This window comes from Bicyclus anynana, chromosome 19 (assembly GCF_947172395.1).
Source record: "Bicyclus anynana chromosome 19, ilBicAnyn1.1, whole genome shotgun sequence".
Classification (NCBI taxonomy): Eukaryota; Metazoa; Arthropoda; class Insecta; order Lepidoptera; family Nymphalidae; genus Bicyclus; species Bicyclus anynana.
Window position 1 is genome coordinate 1,865,840 of NC_069101.1, and position 22,734 is coordinate 1,888,573.

The 22,734-nt window shown below is 37.1% G+C and overlaps 3 protein-coding genes across 3 annotated transcripts; all 3 read right to left on the bottom strand.

Annotated features, from left to right (window-relative positions):
• Window positions 1-2,287: 2,287 nt before the first annotated feature.
• Window positions 2,288-7,032, bottom strand: LOC112050655 (uncharacterized). Its single transcript, XM_024088962.2, has 5 exons — window positions 6,909-7,032; window positions 6,342-6,441; window positions 3,616-6,268; window positions 3,223-3,366; window positions 2,288-2,500 (listed from the first exon to the last, which is right to left on the bottom strand). The coding sequence occupies exons 1-5, from the start codon at window positions 7,030-7,032 to the stop codon at window positions 2,288-2,290; spliced, it is 3,234 nt and encodes a 1,077-aa protein (XP_023944730.2).
• Window positions 7,033-8,917: 1,885 nt separating this feature from the next.
• LOC112050656 (uncharacterized) lies at window positions 8,918-11,492 on the bottom strand. The gene is made up of 4 exons (XM_024088964.2): window positions 11,332-11,492; window positions 10,706-10,832; window positions 10,310-10,403; window positions 8,918-9,310 (listed from the first exon to the last, which is right to left on the bottom strand). The coding sequence occupies exons 1-4, from the start codon at window positions 11,381-11,383 to the stop codon at window positions 9,125-9,127; spliced, it is 459 nt and encodes a 152-aa protein (XP_023944732.2). The 5' UTR covers window positions 11,384-11,492; the 3' UTR covers window positions 8,918-9,124.
• Window positions 11,493-12,730: 1,238 nt separating this feature from the next.
• On the bottom strand, window positions 12,731-18,587 carry LOC112050649 (uncharacterized). Its single transcript, XM_024088956.2, has 3 exons — window positions 18,429-18,587; window positions 16,315-16,520; window positions 12,731-15,242 (listed from the first exon to the last, which is right to left on the bottom strand). The coding sequence occupies exons 1-3, from the start codon at window positions 18,481-18,483 to the stop codon at window positions 15,105-15,107; spliced, it is 399 nt and encodes a 132-aa protein (XP_023944724.1). The 5' UTR covers window positions 18,484-18,587; the 3' UTR covers window positions 12,731-15,104.
• Between the last annotated feature and the right edge of the window lie 4,147 nt (window positions 18,588-22,734).

Consider the following 22,734-nt stretch of genomic DNA (forward strand, 5'->3'; position numbering starts at 1 on the left):
AACATTTTTTTACTTTTCTTTATCAAATAAATAGCGTTCTCTGTTCTTAGCTAATCTATGTAAATGTGTCATAGATGTTTAGTCATTTTGAAATTATCTGTCATATCATATATCGAACACAAGTCGAACACTTTATTAATTACTATTTACCAAAAAAATAATCCAATTAGACAGGGTCATACTAAATGTGGTTCAGGGTCAGATTATAATGACCTCTCTAATGCTGTCCTACAATATAGTGTTGGCTTAAAATCGGAATTTCCTAGGTTCGATTTCCAATTCTTATTGGTTTATAATTATTTATAATATTGGTTTATAATATTGGTCGGAAATAAGTGCCAATTGTAAATCCTATGCCTACATGTGTTACATTTAAAACCTTTATAGTTTTACTCAAGGTTGGTTCTACGATCTGCTCATATTTACACCACAGCGCAACTGGCTATGTTTCTCCACTTACCATCATGCGGGCCATCTGCTTGGTTTGGTTGGCTACGTACTCAACATAAAAACTCATAAACAATTATATTGTCAATTTAAATAAGGTAGACGTAGGCACCCAAAACGCCTAGATATCGTGAAGAGAAATAGACAATAGAACATGGACTGTAACTACTCTGCCGCGATATTGGCCGATATTTTGTCTATTTCTTTGCACGACATGTCCTACACTTTGGTCGCATGTTAGGCCTCCATATCAAGAAAAGCTCTCTTTTATGGTGTTTTACTTACCAAACAAAAAAAAAATAGGTAGATTGGTAAAAACTACAGTTCTAAAATAAAAGTTTTTCTACGAAACAACTCTTGTATTATCGTACTCGGTCCTTGCCATAATTTTAGGTAAATAAGTTAAACAATAAAATCACAACTTAATGAATACTTAAAATTAACATCAACGTCAACCAAAAGAGTTTTTTGAAATTTAAAAGCCAACAAAATAACACCATATTTTCGCCAAATTATCACCAAAACGGACGTTAGGAATTCACTTATGTCTATGGCAGGTAAAGATAATCAAAAACGCATAAAAAATTAAAATTAATACAATGAGGAAGTGAAAATTAACATATTAGATTAAAAAAAAGCAACATTACGCATAAATAAAGGAGTAGTTAAGATCGTAAATGAAGATAAATCCAGTGTCAAATATATGCAGTGTCAAATATATGCAGTGTCATAAACTTGGGTGAACAAGGGTAAATACAGAACTCTTAATAACAAACAAAATATAGAAACCCAGATAGAAGTGATAGGAATGGCATGATCCAATTTTATAAACCAACGTCGTCGATGGATTCTCTCTACAGAACTTAAAATATACATTTCTTTTTATACACAGATATTCTCTAGATGTTATTAAACGTAAGATGTAGTGTAGTTGAAAGTTATTAATCAGGTGAATATAAAGATATGGTTTTTCTTGTATCGTGTATTACCAAGTTCACGAGTATGATGGTTCACGCCATTTCTATAACTTTGATTTCTATGTGGAAAATAAACAAGGCTTGACGTTCCTGTTGACTTTCAAACAAACTTATCTATCAGATCAGATCGATGATGATGAGTATCGTCAAACCTCGTGAACTTCCATAATATACAAATTATTTTAATAACTATTACTTTATTTACAAATTCCTAGTAAAGTTTCACTAAGCGTGAATGAACATTCAGATTATTAACTTTTACCTAATAATACATCACAGATTGATATATAAAAAGAACTAACATCTAACCCACGAGATGGTGGGGTGAACTTTTGGATTGGCACAAAGTAGCGGCACAAGATAACTTGGCTATGGATATCGTACGTGAACCTAAATCTGTTTCCTTAATACGAAATCAACACGGACCATTAGTGTCTAATGAAATTATGACAAGTAAACTAGATTGAATTAATAACTAAACAGGAAGAAAATAAGCAAAAAATTACTAAGAGAAATAAAAGTTCATGTCCTCTCTAGGACAACGCAAAAGTCCGTTCAAAAAATTGGCAAGCACTTAATAATTAAATTGACAATCTTATTAATAGTTCCGATAACATCACTGACATTTGCTAAAAAATCCTTTGACTAGATATTCATTAAATACAACTATTGATCGAGTAATGGGGATATTTTTACATGAGAAGATTTTAAGATTTCAACTTATAGCTTGAAAATAAATATCAATAAATCAAGATAATTAAATACAAAATAATAAGCGTTAAAAAACTAAGCTATTTTCAATAATAAACTAGAATTTTTGCTAACTTGCCTAAATTAATCGTATTTTGTGTTGTATTGTAATTCTATTTGGTACAATCAGATAACTTGGTATTTTTTTTCATTTCATCCTTCATAGGTTCAGTTTTGTGTGATTCGTTTTCTTTTTCTGCCCGCTTATTTGCTTCGTATTGTTTATTTTTTGAATCATTTTTATTTTGAAATTCATCAGATAAAATCTTTTCGAATTCAGACGATACTTTACTGAGATTCTTCTTCATAACAGAATCTGGATAGGTCTACAAATAAAAAGATTCACTTGAAAAAACATTTTGTAACTAATTATACATTTATAAATCTCAATGGCTAGATGATCGAAAAAATATTAAGTTCTACTATCAGTCGGTGCACTACTGTAGTTCCCACCACAGGCCAGAGATATGGCTAAGGAAAAGTGTAAGGAAAAACAAAAAGGTGAACTTTGAAAATAAGTATATATATCATCATGAATTAATTATGTATGTTTGTTTCTCCTTTGCGCAGCGGCTGCTGAAGCGATTTCGTTGAAATTTGGAATGGAAATAGATTTTCATCATCATCATTATCAACCCATATACTGCTCACTGCTGAGCTCGAGTCTCCTCTCAGAATGAGAGGGATTAGGCCAACAGTCCACCACGCCGACCCAATGAGACAATTCTCTGGTATGCAGGTTTCCTCACGATGTTTTCCTTCACCGTTTGATACACGTAATATTTAATTTCGTAAAATGCACACAACTGAAAAGTTGGAGGTGCATGCCCCGGACCGGATTCGAATGCACACATTCCGGAATCGGAGGCAGAGGTCATATCCACTGGGTTATCAGGGCTCTCAAATATATAGATTTTACTGTGGATTAACACATAGGTTTTTTATCACTTTTTATCCCGGAATCCCTAAATTTCACTAGGACCAAATCGCCCGCGACTTTAAAGTATTATATAAAAAAAATATTATTTATTTATTTTCTATTACCTACCTTGAGATAAAGTCGGACATTATTGAAAATTCGTTTAAAATCTTGAACAACTTGTTCATATTCGGTGTATGAGGAGTTCTTTAGTTTGGTTGAAATATCATTGAGACACATTGGATACTTTACAACTTCATAAAATCTTGGCGCCTGAAAATTTTCAATTATGAAGAAAGAGAGTCACAAACAATCAGTCTTTATTGGTGCAGTGATCATATGAGTAAAACATCTGCCTTATTACTTTTCAGATTATATAGACGCTCAGAAATACCTGGCTTTCTAGTGGTAATAGAATATTCAAAATCGGTTTAGTAGATCCAGAGTATTATCTCCTACAATCTTAAAAACTTTACCTCTTTATAGTATTAGTATAGAATAGGTTAATATAAAATAACATACCACTTTGATATCCATATCTTGTTCGATAAACGAAGCTTCATTTATTTGAGATAGATGAAAAATTACAAATTCGAACTTTTTTACAATGGTACTTGATAAGGGTTTCTTCTTTTTAGGATGGTACCAAGTACCAGAAGCTGCTACTTTAGTTTTTCCACCGGTTTTTCTTTGATTTTCATCTTTAATTGAGTTTCCAGTTTGATCAAAATTAGGACAGCGTACATTTGGTTTTATTTCTTCATTTTTAACAATTTCAATATCAACTTGATCATCGATCTCAGTTGTATTTTGTTGTTCTTCAGTAATCATATGGTCTGTAAAAACTTCATTTTTATTTGTTACACAGTCATGTTTGGTCGTCTGATCCCACATTAATGGAGTTTGTTTTGACATAAATTGACTAGAATGAAATATAGCAGACCAAGCATCGCAACGGTCAACATTAAATTGTGATTGGTTTGGATCATCAGAAATATCTTCATTCGCAGTCAACCCTAATGCATCGTAGAGTCTTGCAGTATCTGACTTGGATCCTTCATGAATAAAATCCATTAATTTTGGTGCTGATTGCTTAGCTGCCTCCCAAGCTCGATCAGATGTCATTAGTTCTAGAGATTCCATTCCTCGTACATCTAAACAAGGCAAAGTAGGTCTTACTAAGGAATTTTGATCCTTTAAGTACATTTCTTCAGCTCTTCTTGAAATCAAACACGGCCACGATTCTATATTGTACTTTGGTTGTGGTGCTAATGTTACTTCTGCAAATGGAATATTAATTTTTAAAGAAGACGTATCGTCGTTTTGGTTCTCATACACGACATCTTGTGAGGTATTTTGCATAAACGCTGAGGTTGGCTCTGCTGGCTTTATTGGTACTTTATAACTGCCAGGTTTCATATACACTTTAGACATTTCATGGAACTCATCATTTTCAAGGTCAATAAATTGCACGGGGCCAGAGATATTATTAGAGATCGTCACAACATTCGATGGTACTTGAATATTGTGAGTATGATGAGTCAAAAAATCACTGGGTTCTTTTCGGACCATCTGGCCCCATGCCGCAAAAAAATCAGCCTCTTCTTTAGTATCACCGCAACTATTATTTTTTTGCACATAACAACTTCGTATGTCAGCTGTCGATGCCATGCTCGGTATCAACGACTTTTCGACATGACTTAAAGGAATCATCTTAGCTTTAAGCTCCATATCCCGACGCTGTAGTAAATCGCATTGCATATTTGCAATGGTAGTTTGACTGGATGTTTTTCCTAATTCAGCATCCATTTTATGCTTCAACTGTGTAAAGGGATCTGCCCTTTGATCGGCGTGACAGGCACCTTCTAAAGCGCGAAAATCAGGAACATTTGTAATAGTCCAAGATTGACGGGGTTTCGCTTCGCGAATAACGCATGGTTCGCATTTGTACTGAGATTTCTGATAAGTCTCAATGTCACTGTGCTCGTTTAGTGGATAAAAGTTTTGTGAATTCGATGGTGGTACTACTGGAATTTTTTTATAAGTTACATTGGATCTAGTTGACCATGGACTGTCACTATAAATTTGTGGCACTGTTGTTGTTGGATTTTGTATCCACGGAGGTTGCATTACATTGTAGGGTTGTGGGGAAGCGTTAATAGTCCTCGGAGTGCTTACATGTGCCTTTGCTGAATGAAATTTATTTTGATGTCGAGGTGCTGCCGAATTGGTAGCATAATAATTATGTGTAAAACTTTTTTGTTCCACAGTAAACCCGTGATCAAGACATTTAAAAGTCTTATAAATATGTGTAAGCATTTCTTTTGTAACTGCCTGCCATTGCACAAAACATTCTCTGATATTTTGACTATAGTATTTGTTTTCGATTCTAGAAAATGTATCATGCTTTTCACTAAGCAATTCCTTTACTCCTTTCCAACCATCTAAAATTCTTACAAAAGAAAATATAAAGTTCTTTATGACCCAAGGAATACCTTGAGAGTGCAGATTTGCGACTGCACTATCGGGTTTCTGGACATTAGATCTAGTTTTAGCACAAATTGAGTGAATATTTTTAAAACAAGGTCTGTTGTGATGAGCAATAGCAATATTTTCGGCATCGGTGCATGCTTCTATAGCCAGTTGAACAATTTGATTGGGAATCTGATCATGAATGATAATTTTATCCATAGCTATTAGCAAATCTGCACATCCTGCAGCATTATTTTTGTCTTCTTCATTAAGTGATCTTTTTTGATTAGGTTTTTGAATACCAACATCGTATCTAGTATTAGGGTCTGGTATATTACAAAGTTCTGAAACCATTCTTTCTCCTTCTTTAAAAAAGTCAAGACTAGACGTAGAATCAGATCTCAAGTTTCTATCCTTGTTTCTAGGTCGATCAGTTTCAGTACTAATATCTTTATATCTTTCTTGATATCTACTGTCAGCACTGTATGCATTTCGTTTATCATGACTTTTGACAATTTTTTTCTTCGCTCCAGTGCCAATCGGTTCCTGGTGAGAGACCGACCAGGAGGTTCGTCTGTCAGCATTGATGCGGTCAGCCATTACATTGGTACCGCTATAGTTTGACGTGGATGGATCAAACACGAGACCGACCAATGGCGAGTTAGGTGGAGAACTAAACGTCGGAACCGATGGTTTGTTGTACCTGGAAGATATATTTTTTAACTATAGGTAAAATACCATACTTTAAACGTAAGAAATACATTTTAGAAGATCACCTGCTGTTTTGGTTGTGATAATGCTGACTTTCTTCGTAGATTCCAGTTGTAACTCTGCTATAAGTCGTTATATTTTGATCTGATAAATCTCTGCTGAGACCTGAAATGGAGATAAAACGACAAAAACTTTTCATCAGTTATCTTCTTCATTATATTATAATTTATATTTGATTTCATCATCATCGTCATCGTTATTAACAGCCAAAGGACGTCCACTGCAGGACATAGGCCTCTTGCATGGACTTCCAAACAAAACAGTCTCGAGCCGCGAGCATCCAGCGGCTCCCTGCAACCCGCTTGATGTCTCAGTAGGAAGTCGATCAACACTGCGCTTTCCGGTGCGGGGTCGCCAGTCCAGCACCTTGGGACCCCAATATTTGATTGATATTTTAATAATAGACTAAATTTAAAATTATATAGAAGAAATGCTTATTAGTTTTAATTCAAATTGTTCGTATCCGTATCCGAATATTTCAGGCATACAAGCTTAAATTAAATTAAAATTACTGATGTCTTTAATATAATTATTTAAAATTAACTTTATTTATTATATTGGTATCCACTTACCATAATTCTTTTGCGTTCCATGTTGGTGTTGCGAGTGGAAGCCATCTTGGTTACGCTCTGTTCCATCTGCACCGTCCCGGTACTCTCCGGATTTGTTTGTTGTGCCTCCTCCATACTCTTGCATTTGGTTTACGGTAAACTGTCGTTTTAACATTATATTAAAATATTTTATTCAAATATTCAGTGCGTGTTGCCAGTGATGACCTATGACTGAGACCTATGGATCCGAGACTTGGTCGCTAACTATGGGCCTCATAAGAAGGCTTAGAGTCACACAGCGAGCGATGGAACGAGCTATGTTAGGAGTATCTCTGCGTGATCGAATCAGAAATGAGGAGATCCGCAGAAGTCCCCGACATAGCTCAACGACTTGCGAAGCTGAAGTGGCAATGGGCGGGGCACATAGTTTGAAGAGCCCAAAGTGCTGGAATGGCAACCCCGCACTAGTAAGCGCGGTGTTGGTCGACCTCCCACGAGGTGGACTGACGACATCAAGCGAGTCGCAGGGATTCGCTGGATGCAGGTGGCTCAGTATTGTGATGTTTGGAAGTCCCTACAAAAGGCCTATGTCCTTCAGTGGACGTCCATCGACTGATATGATGATGATGATGATGATTTTATTGAAATTGTTATATTGTGATTTCAAATACTCTATAATTTGTTGTTTACGATACTCTCGATCGTTTATTTTTATAAAAGCTATATTTCGTAATAAATGCTGAAAATATTCATAGATATTTCATGGAAATATAGCAATTTAGAAGCCCGATGAGCTTTTTGGTTTGTTTGATAATAAATTTTAAAAAATTAAATCTTTATAAAATTTTTCGCATCCGAAAACGCCAATTTTAAGTAATAATGTGGGACCGTTTTATAAAGAACATGACTTAATGTAGCTTGACATGACATGAAGATTTAGAGCAAAATCTAGTTGGTGTCTGCCCCGCTATCATCTTTACAATCTATTTTTTCTTAAATTCCTATCACGTATCGTCTAATTATAATCAACAATAATATCTATGATTTTTTCATCAAATTACTGATGTCGAAGTACCTACTATATAATGTCGGAACTTAGCCAAACTTACTCACCGTTATTATACCGCTTTCCGCCACACTCGCAAGGCTTTTCTCAAATATTCAGTGCATTGCAAGTGAGTAATGATCACTTGAGCATAGTTTCGATGTGTTAAAAATTTTTTCGAGACATTAATAATTAACCTTACAAGATACGTTACAATTGGACTCGTCTTAGATGTTACAGGAGCAAGTTTCTGTCCTTCTTATTTTCTAAGTTTTTTAACATGAAGATAAAAATGATCGGATTCAGCTCCTGGGTGTGCAATGGACAATGTGACTTGCCAAATAATTGAAACCAACCATATGATTTCGTTCATTTGTTTTTTGACGTTTTGTCATTCGACATTTATTTTTCGGAACTGTTTTAGACCAAATCGGTCTAATTTATTTTATCATCAACACATAAATACTTACTGAAAGTCTGTCTGTGATTTAAAAAAATGATTGTGTTTTCTCAAATGTTTATATTTATTTACATGATATTTATATTATCAACCCATATTCGGCTCACTGCTGAACACGAGTCTCCTCTTAGAATGAGAGGGGTTAGGCCAATAGTCCACCACGCTAGCCCAATGCGGATTGGCATTCTTCACACACGTAGAGAATTAAGAAAATTCTCTGGTATGCAGGTTTCCTCACGATGTTTTTCCTTCATCGTTTGAGACGTGATATTTAATTTCTTATAATGCACACACCTAACTAAACTTTAATAGTTAGCCTACTTCCAAAAAGGACGAGGTTCTATGTTTTGCTCTAAGGTTTTTTAATTCATAAAGGAATTTATTGTTGTTGAAATATTTTTTTTCTTAAAAGAGAATCTCGAGAACGGAATCCCAAGAGCAGCAGCGCAAGACAATCTACATCTATAGTATATCAATAGTATCTACACACTTTAATTATAGAAATATACACAAAAAGACAGCATGCTAAAATAAATTCGTATTTATTTCGTCACCTACAAATAAAACTAAAAGCACATTACATAGATGTAATATATTAAGCATATTGTAGTTTAATAAACCTGTAATGACACTAACATCTGTTAAATCCATGTAACACATTGCACATATGGCAATTCAGAAATTTGTAATAATGGTATAATTAAAAAAATTGGCACATTTTCATTAATAGTATTACAAGTAGTTTCGTTTTCGTGAGCACGCCATTGGAGTGACATACTTGTGAACAAATACTATTACGAGGGAAGTGAACGCCATGAATATAGAAGAATGGTGTCCATGGGCGCTGTTGCACAGATCTTTTGTACAGGAGCATACTTCCTGGCGACCACCGAAGCCGGAGCGATGGTAACAAGCACCCTGGTAAATAAAAACAAAATGTTTATTATAAAACTATGTATTTTTTTTTAATTCTCTACAAGTTGACTCACCTTATGGTGAATGATGATGCAATCTAAGATGCGGGCAAACTTGTTAGGGTTGCAATGAAAATCCCCACGCCTTTAGGTTTCTACTCATCGAACGTCGTAAATCGTTTGACGTCTTTGAAGGTAGGGTGGTAACTAGCCACGGCCGAAGCCTCCCACCTGCCAGACCTCAACTTCCCTTCTGCCAGGATATCGACCTCTGTCTTGTAAATCCACCACTGAGCCACGGAGGCTGTCAAAAAGACTACGCCACAGATTATAATGCAAATCTTTTTATCCTAATTTTATAAAGCTGAAATGTGCGTTTGTTTGAACTTTGGATTGGAATTGAAAAATTATTTTTGTGTTGGATGAACCATTCATCAAGGAAGGCAAAGGCACTTCACGCTTCCAGTCATAGGAGAGAAACGTCAACGAAAAATGAGGCGATTGAAAAATAATTGTTTTGAGAGCTTCCCTGGTGTGCTTAAAGCAAAAGCCATTAAGGTACCTATTAAAGATTCTTTTTACATTGGATTATAATTATCATCATTTTAGTTCAGTGGGTAAAGGTTTTGAAATGGGTGCCTCTAAAATTGTTATTTTAATACTAGCTGATGCCCACGACTTCAACCGCCTGAAGTTCAGTTTTTCATCAATCCCGCGGACACCATGATTTTTCCGGAATCCAAAGCCAATATGATAATCCACGGTATACCTAATCAATCTACTTTTCAAGTTTTAGCCAAATCCACTTAGTAATTTTTACTTACATTAAAACTTACATTAAGTAGGTATTTAGTGGGATTTAATCAGCGTACAACCTTTATTTTTTCATCCAAAATTCATCTAAATTGATTGAGTAGTTTTTGGGTGTTAGAGTAACAAACATGTTTACCATTATAAACAAGTCACACAAAAATCCTGTACATTTCCGGGATATAAATTTCACCTTGTATTTAGTTTCATCCCATCCACAGCTTCTGATGACTCTGTCGGTCGGCATGTGACCATTGACATCGAATTCCACGTGCTGGACGATCTTCCTGCAAGGAGCAAGTAGTAGTATATAAAATTTATCAACAATTTGTTGTTTTAGTTTTGGCTGAGGCTTTAGACAAGCTTTTGTATTGCGGAATTTACTAAAACGATCTATGCGGCATTCATTTGATTCTCTGTTGGTGGTAGGTATAAATGTTTTTTAGTGATTGATTGACTTGATTGATTGAGGTTTCGAAGTCATTTTCTGAAGATACATTTTAATTCTCAGGTCACTTTCAGACGATAATGACTACTTCCAATCAAATGAAATTTGATGATGATGATGATGATTCTATTGAGAGTTTACCTGCAAAGTGTATGAGTGACTCCTCGGTCGTGGTCCGAGCAGTTCCGCTTCAAGTTCTCCGGCAGAATGGCGTCCGAGCACATGGTGTTGATGGCGCTGTTACACTCGTAGCAGACTATAGCAGACCCTGGAATACACATCAATACCAAAAGTCCAATACTCAACTGACCTATTCGTTTTATAAGCCTGAAGTTGTGAACTGATCTGGTGATAACTAAAAAAACATTTATATTATGGGAACAGTCTTCTATGGTAATTGTTTTAGAAAGTGGAAACACATGAAAGTGTGTAACAATCGCTCTTCATGGTGCTCGTAAGTGTGAAACAGTCGCTTTTAACGGAATGGCTCTTCGCAGTGGCTTCATGTCATCAAATTTTGGGGGACTGGTTGAATAATGTGTCATCTTTTACAGGTTAGTAGTAGTTAACTCTGATAACAAACACAGTGGGATTTCCTCAGATTTTATTAAAGTTTACCGATATATTGCAAAAACATTTGATAATTACAATCTTATTCCAAAAACTTTTGAATAATTCAAGTTTCATAATAATTTTCTATATAATAAAGAGTAAGTATAAAGAATCAGAGACGCAATTTGAAAAAAAATTATAAAAAAATTACCTACCGTAGTGGAAGAGTCCAAAAATGATCACAGTTTCAAGGCCGCAACACCTCATGTCTGCACTAAGTGAGCCTTACATCTGACAGTCGTTACGATCAGCCTATAGCAACAGGCTAAAACTTGGTTGAAACCCATGTATACTGCAGCGAACTGATTGTGATGAACTAAACAAGGATATAGCACTGAATAGCAATCCTGACAACACAGAAGTGTCCCCCTATCAATATTGATGTGGAATAAGCTACTCTAATATTAAAGCGATTGAGTTGAAATTTGCCCGCAGCTCTACAATATAATACTATTGTTGAAATTGAGTGATCGAAACTCGACCCTAAGCTTCTGCTTATGGTTAAATCATTTGGTTGGATTTCGGAATGTACTTCATGAATGTATAGAATGAATATATAGGGTTGTCACAAGTAAATTATCTTGATCTTGACCTCTCTCCTTATTCGTGTTTTATTTTTATGTCCATAAACACTTTAGGGTTTAGAACGCTGCTTGTTTGCTGTGCTGCAGTGCTTTTACAAAATTTTACCCAATCAGCAAATAATGATGTCAAGGTTTTGTCAAAATCTACAGGCTCTACTTATAGGCAATTTCCGATCGAGGAAGAAGGCGGTTGAATGTTTTTTATATTCAATCATCATCAGGTGCGTACTTGACTCGTTCTCACGAGCTGTGACGATTAAACTACACCTCAAACTGGGTTTTATGCAGTATAATGAGCAGAATAATGATAACTAGCCTTGGCCGAAGCCACCAAACAAACGTTTCTAAATCCCATTACCCACGCGTCAGGAACACTCGATCGAAATTTCCGTGTAGGTAGTTAAATGTTACCTACACACCAAAGTGACACGGCCTGGATACAGGATGCCACTCATTGAATCAGATATACCCACGTAAAGGATGCACGCAATTTAAATCGTTGCGCAATTTAGATGGCCAAGTATTTGGGAGCTGAAATTTGAGTGATATTTTGATTTGTACAGCTAAAATTCGATGGCATACGAAAATTCGTCATCTTAACGACATTGGAGAACTTGATGAAGATAATTCCATTGAAGTGTTTGGCGTTTTCCACTCTATCTTCTAATTGAAGATTTGATTTCGCTTTTCCGATGATAGTCATGCTGACTCCTAGCTAATATTTGTAAGATTTCTAAATATTGTTTATTGAAGACATTCTAGTACTTAAATTTATATAAATATTAAAAATGTTTTATTACTTTAACAATATAAATATTAAAAGAAGATATTACATCTCCAGGTAAGAAGTGTTTTCTTTGTGAAATGAGAACTAAAACGAGAACAAAATCAAATCTGCATGTAAAATTGATCTAACAACCATACAACAACCAAAACTAAGATTAAACTTAAAATAAAATAAAAAGCAGGCTAATGAAAAACGTTTAATAAATAGTCGCAATTAACAAACACAACAGTATAGATTGTACAGCAGTGACATGAACAACATTATACGATACATAGCCATCGGTAAAGTAGTCCGAACTGATTAGAACATTAAAGAGGCAGTGTTAATTCTGATGTGTTATCGTCTATTTACAGGAGATTGCTAAGTTGTCGATGATTATCATTGTTGGACGCAAGTAAAGATAAATAAATCAGCAGTGATGACTCACGAACTTGCAGGTTATTCTTGGTATTTATTTTCTTCATTATTGTTATACAATGTTTTATGCTGGCTTCAATCATCTCTTTCCACACTTACACTATATTTAAACGATATATATCTGTGACGTGACCTACAGAGTGAATATATAGCACCTCTCAAACTTACAAGTTATAATATCAAGATAATGAAATGAAAAATGGAATGTAATGTAATTTGAATTCAAATCAATTCTATTTAGATTTAAGATATTTTACTAGCTACAAATACTAAAATAATTAGAATTGATTGAACAGATGGTACAACAGGTGGTGAGTCTGCCCTAATTTAAAAGTAGGTACATATTAATAAGAAAGAACACATACAGTATAAGCTTTTGAAAATATTTGTAGGTACATCAGAAACATTGACTCATTAAATGATTTAAATGCTTCGGAGTCTGGAGACTCACTTCAGAGCTAAAGGTATATTATTTTTACCACAGTCCACCGCACATAAATACATGGTGTTTATGTGTATTTCTACAAATCCTAGTCCGTAACCTAATTAATGCAAATAATATTGAGTTACTAATCCTCTACTTTGGAATATAAACCTGTAAATTGTACTAGTTTTATAACAGCTTAGATCTAATCAGAGTGCGTTCTAATAAGCTGCGACCTGGTCTAGTTCTCTACCTGAATCTAATTGAATTAGCTCATTGCTCCACTGTTCACAATGTTAGTTTTTCCCTATAACGTTAAATGATTAGCTTCCTGAAGTCTTCTTTAATATATTTATTCATCTTGCTTACTGTTGTACCAAATTTAAGATCTTTCGTCCTAATGAAACGATAGTACGACAACAAGCAAGGCAAATAAACGCAATTCAGAAAATTCAGGATTTTTTTCTCACTAATCGCTGTTTAGTATTTTATTTATATCAATCACAAGTTGAGTGTATTTTGTTTATTTTTTTTCTTTAATGCTTTTTTGCTTTAACCCTTTGACGTGACATAACTCACAGCACAGTCATAAGTATATGAACACCTTCGGTTGTGATGCTACGCGGGGAAATATCAAGTTACACATCAGCTTCCATCTGCATATCAATTTCATATCTGCATTATTTTCTCGATTAACGACTTCAATCTCGCATCGAAATTTTATCATACTTAGACTCTTATTGAATCATAATATTATTAATTAGTATTATCCATTCACATATCAAGAATATAATCTGCTACGAAAAAAACTTTTTGCATTATCATCGTTCGTAAGTCATTCGTCCTGCTTACATAATATCGCAATACCTTGTTTTTTTTATCAGTAGCATTATTTAAATTAATATTACTAGTACCTATTCACGTAGTTCTTCATAGTCAAAAGTCAATTTAAAAGTTACTTAGTTTGTCTATTATACTGATTCTTTTTCTACTTTCTACGATTCCTTTGGTATCTAGCTTTTCGTCCTACTTCTTTTAACATCGAAATAATATAAATACTCGTATATCATAGGGATCAGGGGACAATGCTCAATAACATTCTTTAGTTCATGTTCAACACAATAGGTACAATACAAACATACAAAGCGAATCAGATAACATCTCCCAGATTAGCATTATAATCAGCGATTTTGAAATGCTCAACATTCTGCATAGTACAATTGTCCCCTGTTCTATTTATCCTAATACAGCTGCAACGGAAGGGTCACATTCATTCTAGAAACGTTCGTCTAACAGAATAACATTAACATCCTAATCTATCTATAGCCTATTGAGGCCAAGTACAATACAATGTACAAGACTAGTGCTTCCTTCCCAAACATTTCAAGGTCATTTGCTCTTAAAGTCCTAATGTGACTTAAACTACTACTGTGTTTGAAAAATTAAGGAATACACTTATCATAATTGTGTTACCATCACTATTAAAACTAGAAGGTGTGAGAGTAAAGTATAAATAATCACGTCCATCTTGATAAGTATAGTACCAAATCTAATCTAAGAGAAATGCTGTTTGCAACGATAACTGTGGTAATTTATGCCGACAATAACAGTGTAAAGTATTTCGTTAAATCTTGCTGCAGCATCCCACAGATGATGTTATATTTTGATGGAATAAGAAGACATAGTCCTCGAAATGTTTGGGTCTTGAGAAGGTAGTTAGAACCTTAGCAGCGCGAACGTCAGAAGCATCAGAAGGGTCGCTGCGACTGGAACTGACGCAGAGTTACAGCCGTCTTCTAAGCACGAACACACTTCCTGTCTGCCTCCGAACCCTGAGCGTTGGTAACAGCGCCCCTGTAACAATTTTGTCATTGTAATACGAAGCCAGTATGCCATGATGTGCAATTATTGCGTCGATCAAGACATGCCAGAACTTCGCATATTTATTTGTAGGATTGACGGTGCAGATGCCAGTAATTATGCATTACTTTGATTTGTGTTATAATAGACTGATAATTTATATTTAAATTTTTTGTAGCCATTTCCAGACTCTATCTTCAGATCTTGTGGTATCAATATAGTTCATTATGAACCAATTATAATTTTTTATTCTATCCAATAGTCAGGTGAAATCCTTATTTGACTAATGCGGATTTACATTTATCTGACGTGACTTGACGTGACGCTTCAAAACAGAATCGGTATCATACATTTTGCGTGGCAACGTTTACACTTATGTGTTGTGACATATCGTGATGAATACTGATGCATCGCATACAAAATGTATGAAACCGATTCTGTTCTGATTCGTCACGTCACGTCACGTCAGATAAATATAAATCCGGCTTAAGGTACCTACGACAAATATGGGTAATAATGCCACATAGATCCGACAAATTGTACGTTTGATTGCGATTCTGAAAATGTGATTCGATACATGCACCAATTCAAGGTCGCTCAGCGAGTTATGGAGCAGGCTATGTTATACTCGTAAGTCTTTTCTGGAGGACATTTGCAGCGAAGAAACCTGTAGTAATCGACAAAGCGCAAAAGATTAACAAATTGAACTGGGGCGGCCATATTTGTAGCACTAACAGATTTACCCAGGGGCAAACGTGTTTTGGAGTACAGACCAAATGTATATAAAACTCCAGGTCGTTAGTTTATCTTGCTGTTGTAAATGGTATTTGGTAGTGGGAAGTGGCTGGACGAGAAAGACAGAGGGTTGTGTTGGTCTCAGAAAGACCCATGCCTAGAAGTGAATGAATAGAGGCTGATGCTCAGGTCGATGGTCAACTAATTGCTCGAATAGGTTGTAGAAGTGGAAAGTAGCTGGACGAGGAAGACAGAGGGTAGTGTGCGGCGGTTTGTACTCAGAAAGGCCCAAGCTCAGTAGAGGCTGATGATGATGACTGATGTTCCTCACCTTGTAACTGCTATCATCCCACCCGCAGCCTCTGATGATGCGACTGTCCGGCGGCATGCCGTTCATCTCGAACTCCACCACCTGCGAGATCTTGCGGCACATGGTCTCCTTGGGGCTGCAGGGCAGGCGCAGCGTGTCCGGCAGCTTGCTCATCAGGCAGCGAGAGTCGTTGTGACTGTTGCATTGGTAGCACGTGATTGCTAGTCCTGGGGATAAGCGATAATATTTACTACGTTATATAATGATTTATTTATTTTGCTATCATCCGCGAAAAGTCGACGAACCCATGCGACAACGTCACCCAGGTCCGACAAAATACTCTCTACGTACGTTTCACCCCGAAACCGGAGCATCCTCAGGAGATGTTGACTCTACAACGTGCAATTGCACGTTGTCGCATGGGTTCGTCGACTTTTCGCGGATGATAGCAAAATAAAAAATCATTATATAACCATGATGAACTTCCGCAAAGTAACGCCTGCTTCTATCCAATATTTACTACATCTGTAAAGGCTTGGAAGCCCTGATAGCCCTGTGGATATGACTTCTGACTTTCATTTGAAAGGCGTAGGCTGTGGCGTAGGTTTAAATCCAATCTTGGTTATGCACCTCCAACTTTTCAGTTGTGTATTTAAAAAAAATAACTGCATAACTGAGAATTTCCTTAATAGTGTAAAGTCTGCCAATCTGTTTTGGGCTAGCGTGGTGGACTATTGGCCTAACCCTTCTCATTCTGAGTGGAGACTCATGCTGCCACACTAACTATTATCGAGAGGTGGTTTTCGATTCCCACCGCTGGATATTGTCGTACCTACTCACCTTTTCCGACTAGCTGGAGAGAACTGGGAATTGGTCATATTTAAAAAACAAGATACCTATGGCAAATATTCGTTATAAAAGAACTTACTTATGGAGTATATATGTATAATATAATGACAAACTTTCCGTTTTCATAAAATGGTGTGTTTGCCTATCGTAGGTATCTTAGCCCATAAGTATTAGCACATAAAAATGAAGACTGATATGACTACAAGACTTGAGCAATGAATAAGAGCATAAGGCTGCCAGTCCACCGAAGCGGAGCGAGGCAGCGGAGCCGAAAAACGGAGAAATATTAACCAATAGGATTGCTCAAAATCTACGCTTCTCTTAAGTGGACAAGGGACTTACGAGCTAGTTTAAAAATCATGTAAAATTTGTAAGCGGAGCGAGGAAGTTTTCTTCGGGAAGTCACTTCGCTCCGCAGCCTCGCTCCGCTCCGGTAAACAGTACGCAACTCCGCTCCGCATTAGTCCGTTACTCCGCTACGCTTACTCGCTCCGCTTTAGTGGACAAGCAGCCTTAAGCTTCTATCAAAATGAGGCATGCGAAACTGACCAAATATTCGCGAACTGCGAAATCTATAAATACTTAGGTCAATCAACGAATGTGCGATACATTTTTTTGCTCGTAAATCAAGAGTAAATTTATTTAGAGCTACCTCATGTTTTCAATGTTGTAAGTTTTCAACGTATACTAATATTATAAAGAGAAAAGATTTGATTGTTTGTTTGTTTACATTGAATAGGCTCCGTAACTACTAAAGCGATTTGAAAAACAAAAAAAGCTGAAGTGGCAATGGGCGCGGCACATAGTTCGAAGAGCCGATAATCGTTGGGGTCTTCAAGAGTCAAAGAGCTGTGATAGCCCAGTGGATATGACCTCTGCCTCCGATTCCGGAGGGTGTGGGTTCGAATCCGATCCGGGGCATGCACCTCAAACTTCAGTTGTGTGCATTTTAAGAAATTAAATATCATATATTTGTCTCAAACGGTGAAAAAGAACGTGGTGAGAAAACCTGCATACCAGAGAATTATCTTAATTCTCTGCGTGTGTCTACCAATCCGCATTGGGCCACCGTGGTGGACTATTGGCCTAACCCCTCAAATTCTGAGAGGAGACTCGAGCTCTAGCTCTAGCCGAATATGGGTTGATAATGAATTGTGTCAAGAGTGGGTACGACAGACGTTGGATCGAACCACGACCTCTCCGTGATGAGGCCCTTTTACCACTGAGCTATTGAGTTTGCATAGTCACTTCAACCTTGGCCGAACAAAAGCACAAAAGCCACAAACCTTGTTGCAGTAAACTGCATAGAACCGCCAAGAAGCAAACCGTCCCGATCGCCATCGTGTCCCGAAATACCGGTTTATGCCGCTCCGTACCGCGCGCGCCGCACTAACTGACTGACTGGAGGAGATCTATGACGGCTATGCTATTATGTTACACTGTGGCCACACTATGACCCTGTTCCTCAAATGATGATTTAATCCACTGAAACGGTAACAGGCGATCAATTTTATAATGTTAAAGGTTTACCTAACACAGTGAAGTTATAGCAAAGAACGTTTCCACACAAAATTATAACATAATTTTCGGTAATGTAGGTACTTGGAATTCTGTATTCTTAAAGCACTCACACTCTCAAATGAAACAAAATAAAAATTAATTTCTTCAAATTTCAACTTGTGACTTTATCACAGATTTCATTTATGTAATCGTTTATTTAAAAGAAGGCTCAGAGTCACACAGCGGGCGATGCAACGAGCTATGTTAGGAGTATCTCTGCGTGATCGAACCAGAAATGAGGAGATCCGCAGAATAACCAAAGTCAATGACAAAGCTCAACTAGTTGCGAAGCTGAAGTGGCAATGGGCGGGGCACATAGTTCGAAGAGCGGATGGACGTTGGGGTCCCAAAGTGACGGAATGGCGACCCCGCACTAGAAATCGAAGTGTTGGTCGACCCCCCACTAGGTGGACTGGCGACATCAAGCGAGTCGCGGGGATTCGCTGGATGCAGGTAGCTCAGTATCGTGATGTTTGGAAGTCCCTACAAAAGGTCTATGTCCTGCAGTGGACGTCCATTGGCTGATATGATGATGATGAATCGTTTATTTAAATTAGTGCCTTTATTATGTTTAACATTCTATAAAATATTATCATCTTTCTTTATAGTACATATTAAAAAACTTTATTAAATGGACGAAAATGCGGGCCTTTAAATTACATGTTTCTAAATCTAAGCTAAAAAACAAGTGTTTGAAAATGCTATCCAATGCAAGATCTCAAGATTACAATCCAAAGCGAAAGGCCAGATTAAATCTCATTGTCATAACAAACATTAATCATAGCACATTCAGCGATCACTTTAAGATAGTACTTGTGATTGATATTATGAGTTCGATAAAATCAAGTATTAAGATTAACAAGAGTTTAATTAAGCTATCTGTCCAACTTAATCTCATTTCGATGAAGGAGCTTAAAAACAAATTGAATTACTTATAAGATCGTATACTTGGGGTAAACGAATTAGTAATTGAAAACACGTAGCGAATAACCCCGCTGTTTCACCCGTGTCCCAATATGAATGGGAACAAAATATAGCCTGTAACATAGGCTATATTTTGATCCCATGTATTCCGTGATAATGTAGCTTATTATTGATGAAAACATTTTAAAAATCGGTTAAGTGATTTAGGCGTGATCGTAATAAAATCACATTCGTATCAATTAATACGCGTATTAGCAGGGCCCTACTTCTTGTTTCCGTGAGAATACGGGGTTAAAATGTTGTCTGTGTAGTTGATAACGTAGTTTTATATTGATGAAAGAATTTTTGAAATCGATTTAGTAGTTTGGACGTGAAACAAAGCAAAAAATATATTTTAGCTAGCATTAGTGTGTAACAAAATCAATTTAGCCAAATAATGAAACCGACATGAAGTATGCCAGGCTTTCGGACAACACAATTGAAGATTTTTAACCCGCGGATATAATCAACGATTAGTTTTTTCGTACTGTCGTGACTGATCATAGTTTCAGCAACTGGGCTCATCCAAGGTACACGGCAGTTACCTATGATCGAAGGAGGCGTTTATCCAATTGCTACTGCGGTCCTGACAAATTGACTGATATATGGATATATTATGTATGTCCGCGTGTTATGTTAAACGAATGTGTCAAAGGGCGGAGCAAATCTGTGTTTGTGACCTACTTTCTATTGAGATTGAAGGTTAAACGAGATCATGAATAAGAATTCTGAATTACTTAAAATTTGATAGGTAACTAACTAAAAAGAATAATCTCAAATGTCAGTATTATATTACTTTAAGTCGGCGACCACGGTTAGGAGCACCCGAGCACAGTATTTACTGCTTTTGAGAAAACTCGAGCTCAGCAGTGAGCCGAATATGGGTTGATAATGATAGGGACTGGACACAAATCTACAAGAAGTCTTATTTTTTTTAATTATTTACAAGTTAGCCCTTGACTATAATCTCATCTGATTGTAAGTGATGATGCAATCTATGATGGACGGAGGCAAACTTGTTAGGAGTAGGATGAAAATCCACACCCCTTTCGGTTTCTACACGACATCGTACCGGAACGCTAAATCGCTTTGCAGTACGTTTTTGCCGGTAGGGTTAGGACTAATCACGGCTGAAGCCTCCCACCAGCCAGACGTGGACCAATTAAAGAAACCTGAATCGGCCCAGCCGGGGATCGAACTCAGTACCTCTTTCTTGTAAGTCCACCGCGCATAACACTGCGCCACGGAGGCCGTCAGAGTCTTCTTATAGAATAATCTTTACAACCTAAATCTAATTTCCTAGGTCTAATACCCAGGCCTAATAACATAGCTAGTAACAGTAGGCCTTCCTGGATTGCAGTTGCGTGCGCAGGAAGCCCTTGTTACCTCTCGTTACTGCGCCGGGAGCGTAATCTCTTAATCACGGCGGTAGGGCTAGCGCCTGGCATTCCTGTCAAAATACCCACATTATCGAATATTGGAGGTAGCAGAGCGAGGTATTCAATCATCATCAACTCATATTTGACTAACGGCTTACTGTTGTGCACGAGTCTCCTCTCAGAATGAGAGTATTTAGGCTAATAGTCCACGATAGCCCAATGCGGATTGGCAGACTTAAACAACAGTCCAAAAATTGGATCAATTGAAGGCTCCATAACTCCTCTCCTATAAAAGAAACCTAACCTAATCTGGCCTATTCACTAAATTTTACCTACTGTATGATATCCACGAAGGGTTGGAGGGCACCTTTTTTTTTTTTTTTTTTTTTCTGTCTGAGTAGGTGCCGATAGCTCCCTGCGGAACCACTACGGCGTCACCGGGGGGGTTGGGCGAGCGCAGAAGCATCGCCTGATGTGACCCGAAGGCTGAAAGAAAGATAGAGGACGGAACGGCTCTCTAAGGGCGTCTCCTATGAGACTCGGACCTCGGCTTAGAAGGCCATTCTGGAGGAGGTAACCGTGACCTGAGTGAATCAGTCCGGACGCCCCCAAGATCGTGAGTTAGAAAACCCACGTCCGGGTGACGTTAGATATCGGGGACCTCGTCTTCGCCGGCGAAGACGCTGTGTAGCTTGTGATTGTGTTACCTGGGAAGCATTGTCGGTTGTTATGTCATCGTCTGGATCGTAAAGGACGTTCTTGAGACGCCTCTGCTTGCAGTTAGCGTTTAGGTTGGGAGTGTAATTGCAGGCCTCAACCACTAGTTGGTTGGGATGGATGGCAGCTCTGTCAAAATAGTTTTGAGAGAGCTGTTTCATGTACTTAGCTATTGTCGGTTGGAGGGCACCAGGTGGCATTTGTTACATAGAATCTCAATTTCGTTTACGTCAACTAACAACGTCGAGGATAGTGAATTAGCTTGCTGGTGAGCTAATGAAATTACGCTTATAATAAAAATCAAATTTAATTTATTTCACGTAGGCTTAGTTTACAAACACTCTTGTAAATGTAAATGTTATACTATATTATTTTAATAATGATAATATGTAGGACTAGCGGACGCTCGCGACTTCGTCCACCCTTAGACCTCTTTAATGCAGCCCTTACAGTAAGTAGTATTGCTGTAAAAATGGAGTAAATTCTCCCGTTTTCCCAACGTTCACTGCTCTGCTCCTATTGATCGTAGCGTGATGAAAGTATACTATAACCTGCCCAGGTGTATGAAAAATAATTGTACCAAGTTTCGTTAATATCCGTTAAGTAGTTTTTGTTTCTATAACGAACATACAGACAGAGAGACAAAAAATTTACTGATTGCGTTTTTGGCATTAGTATCGAGCACTAACCACCCCTAGATAATTATTTTGGAAATATATTTCATGTACACCTCTCTTCTTCATGTTGACCTCTCTACAGATTAAGTATAGAATAGTAGTTAGTAAATTAATCCAAAAAGAGTCCACAACAAACTCAGTCAGGGCTTTTCTTTACCGACCTCCGTGGCGCAGTGGTATGCGCGGTGGATTTACAAGACGGAGGTCCTGGGTTCGATCCCCGGCTGGGCAGACTGAGATTTTCTTAATTTCTACAGGTCTGGCTGGTGGGAGGCTTCGGCCGTGGCTAGTTACCA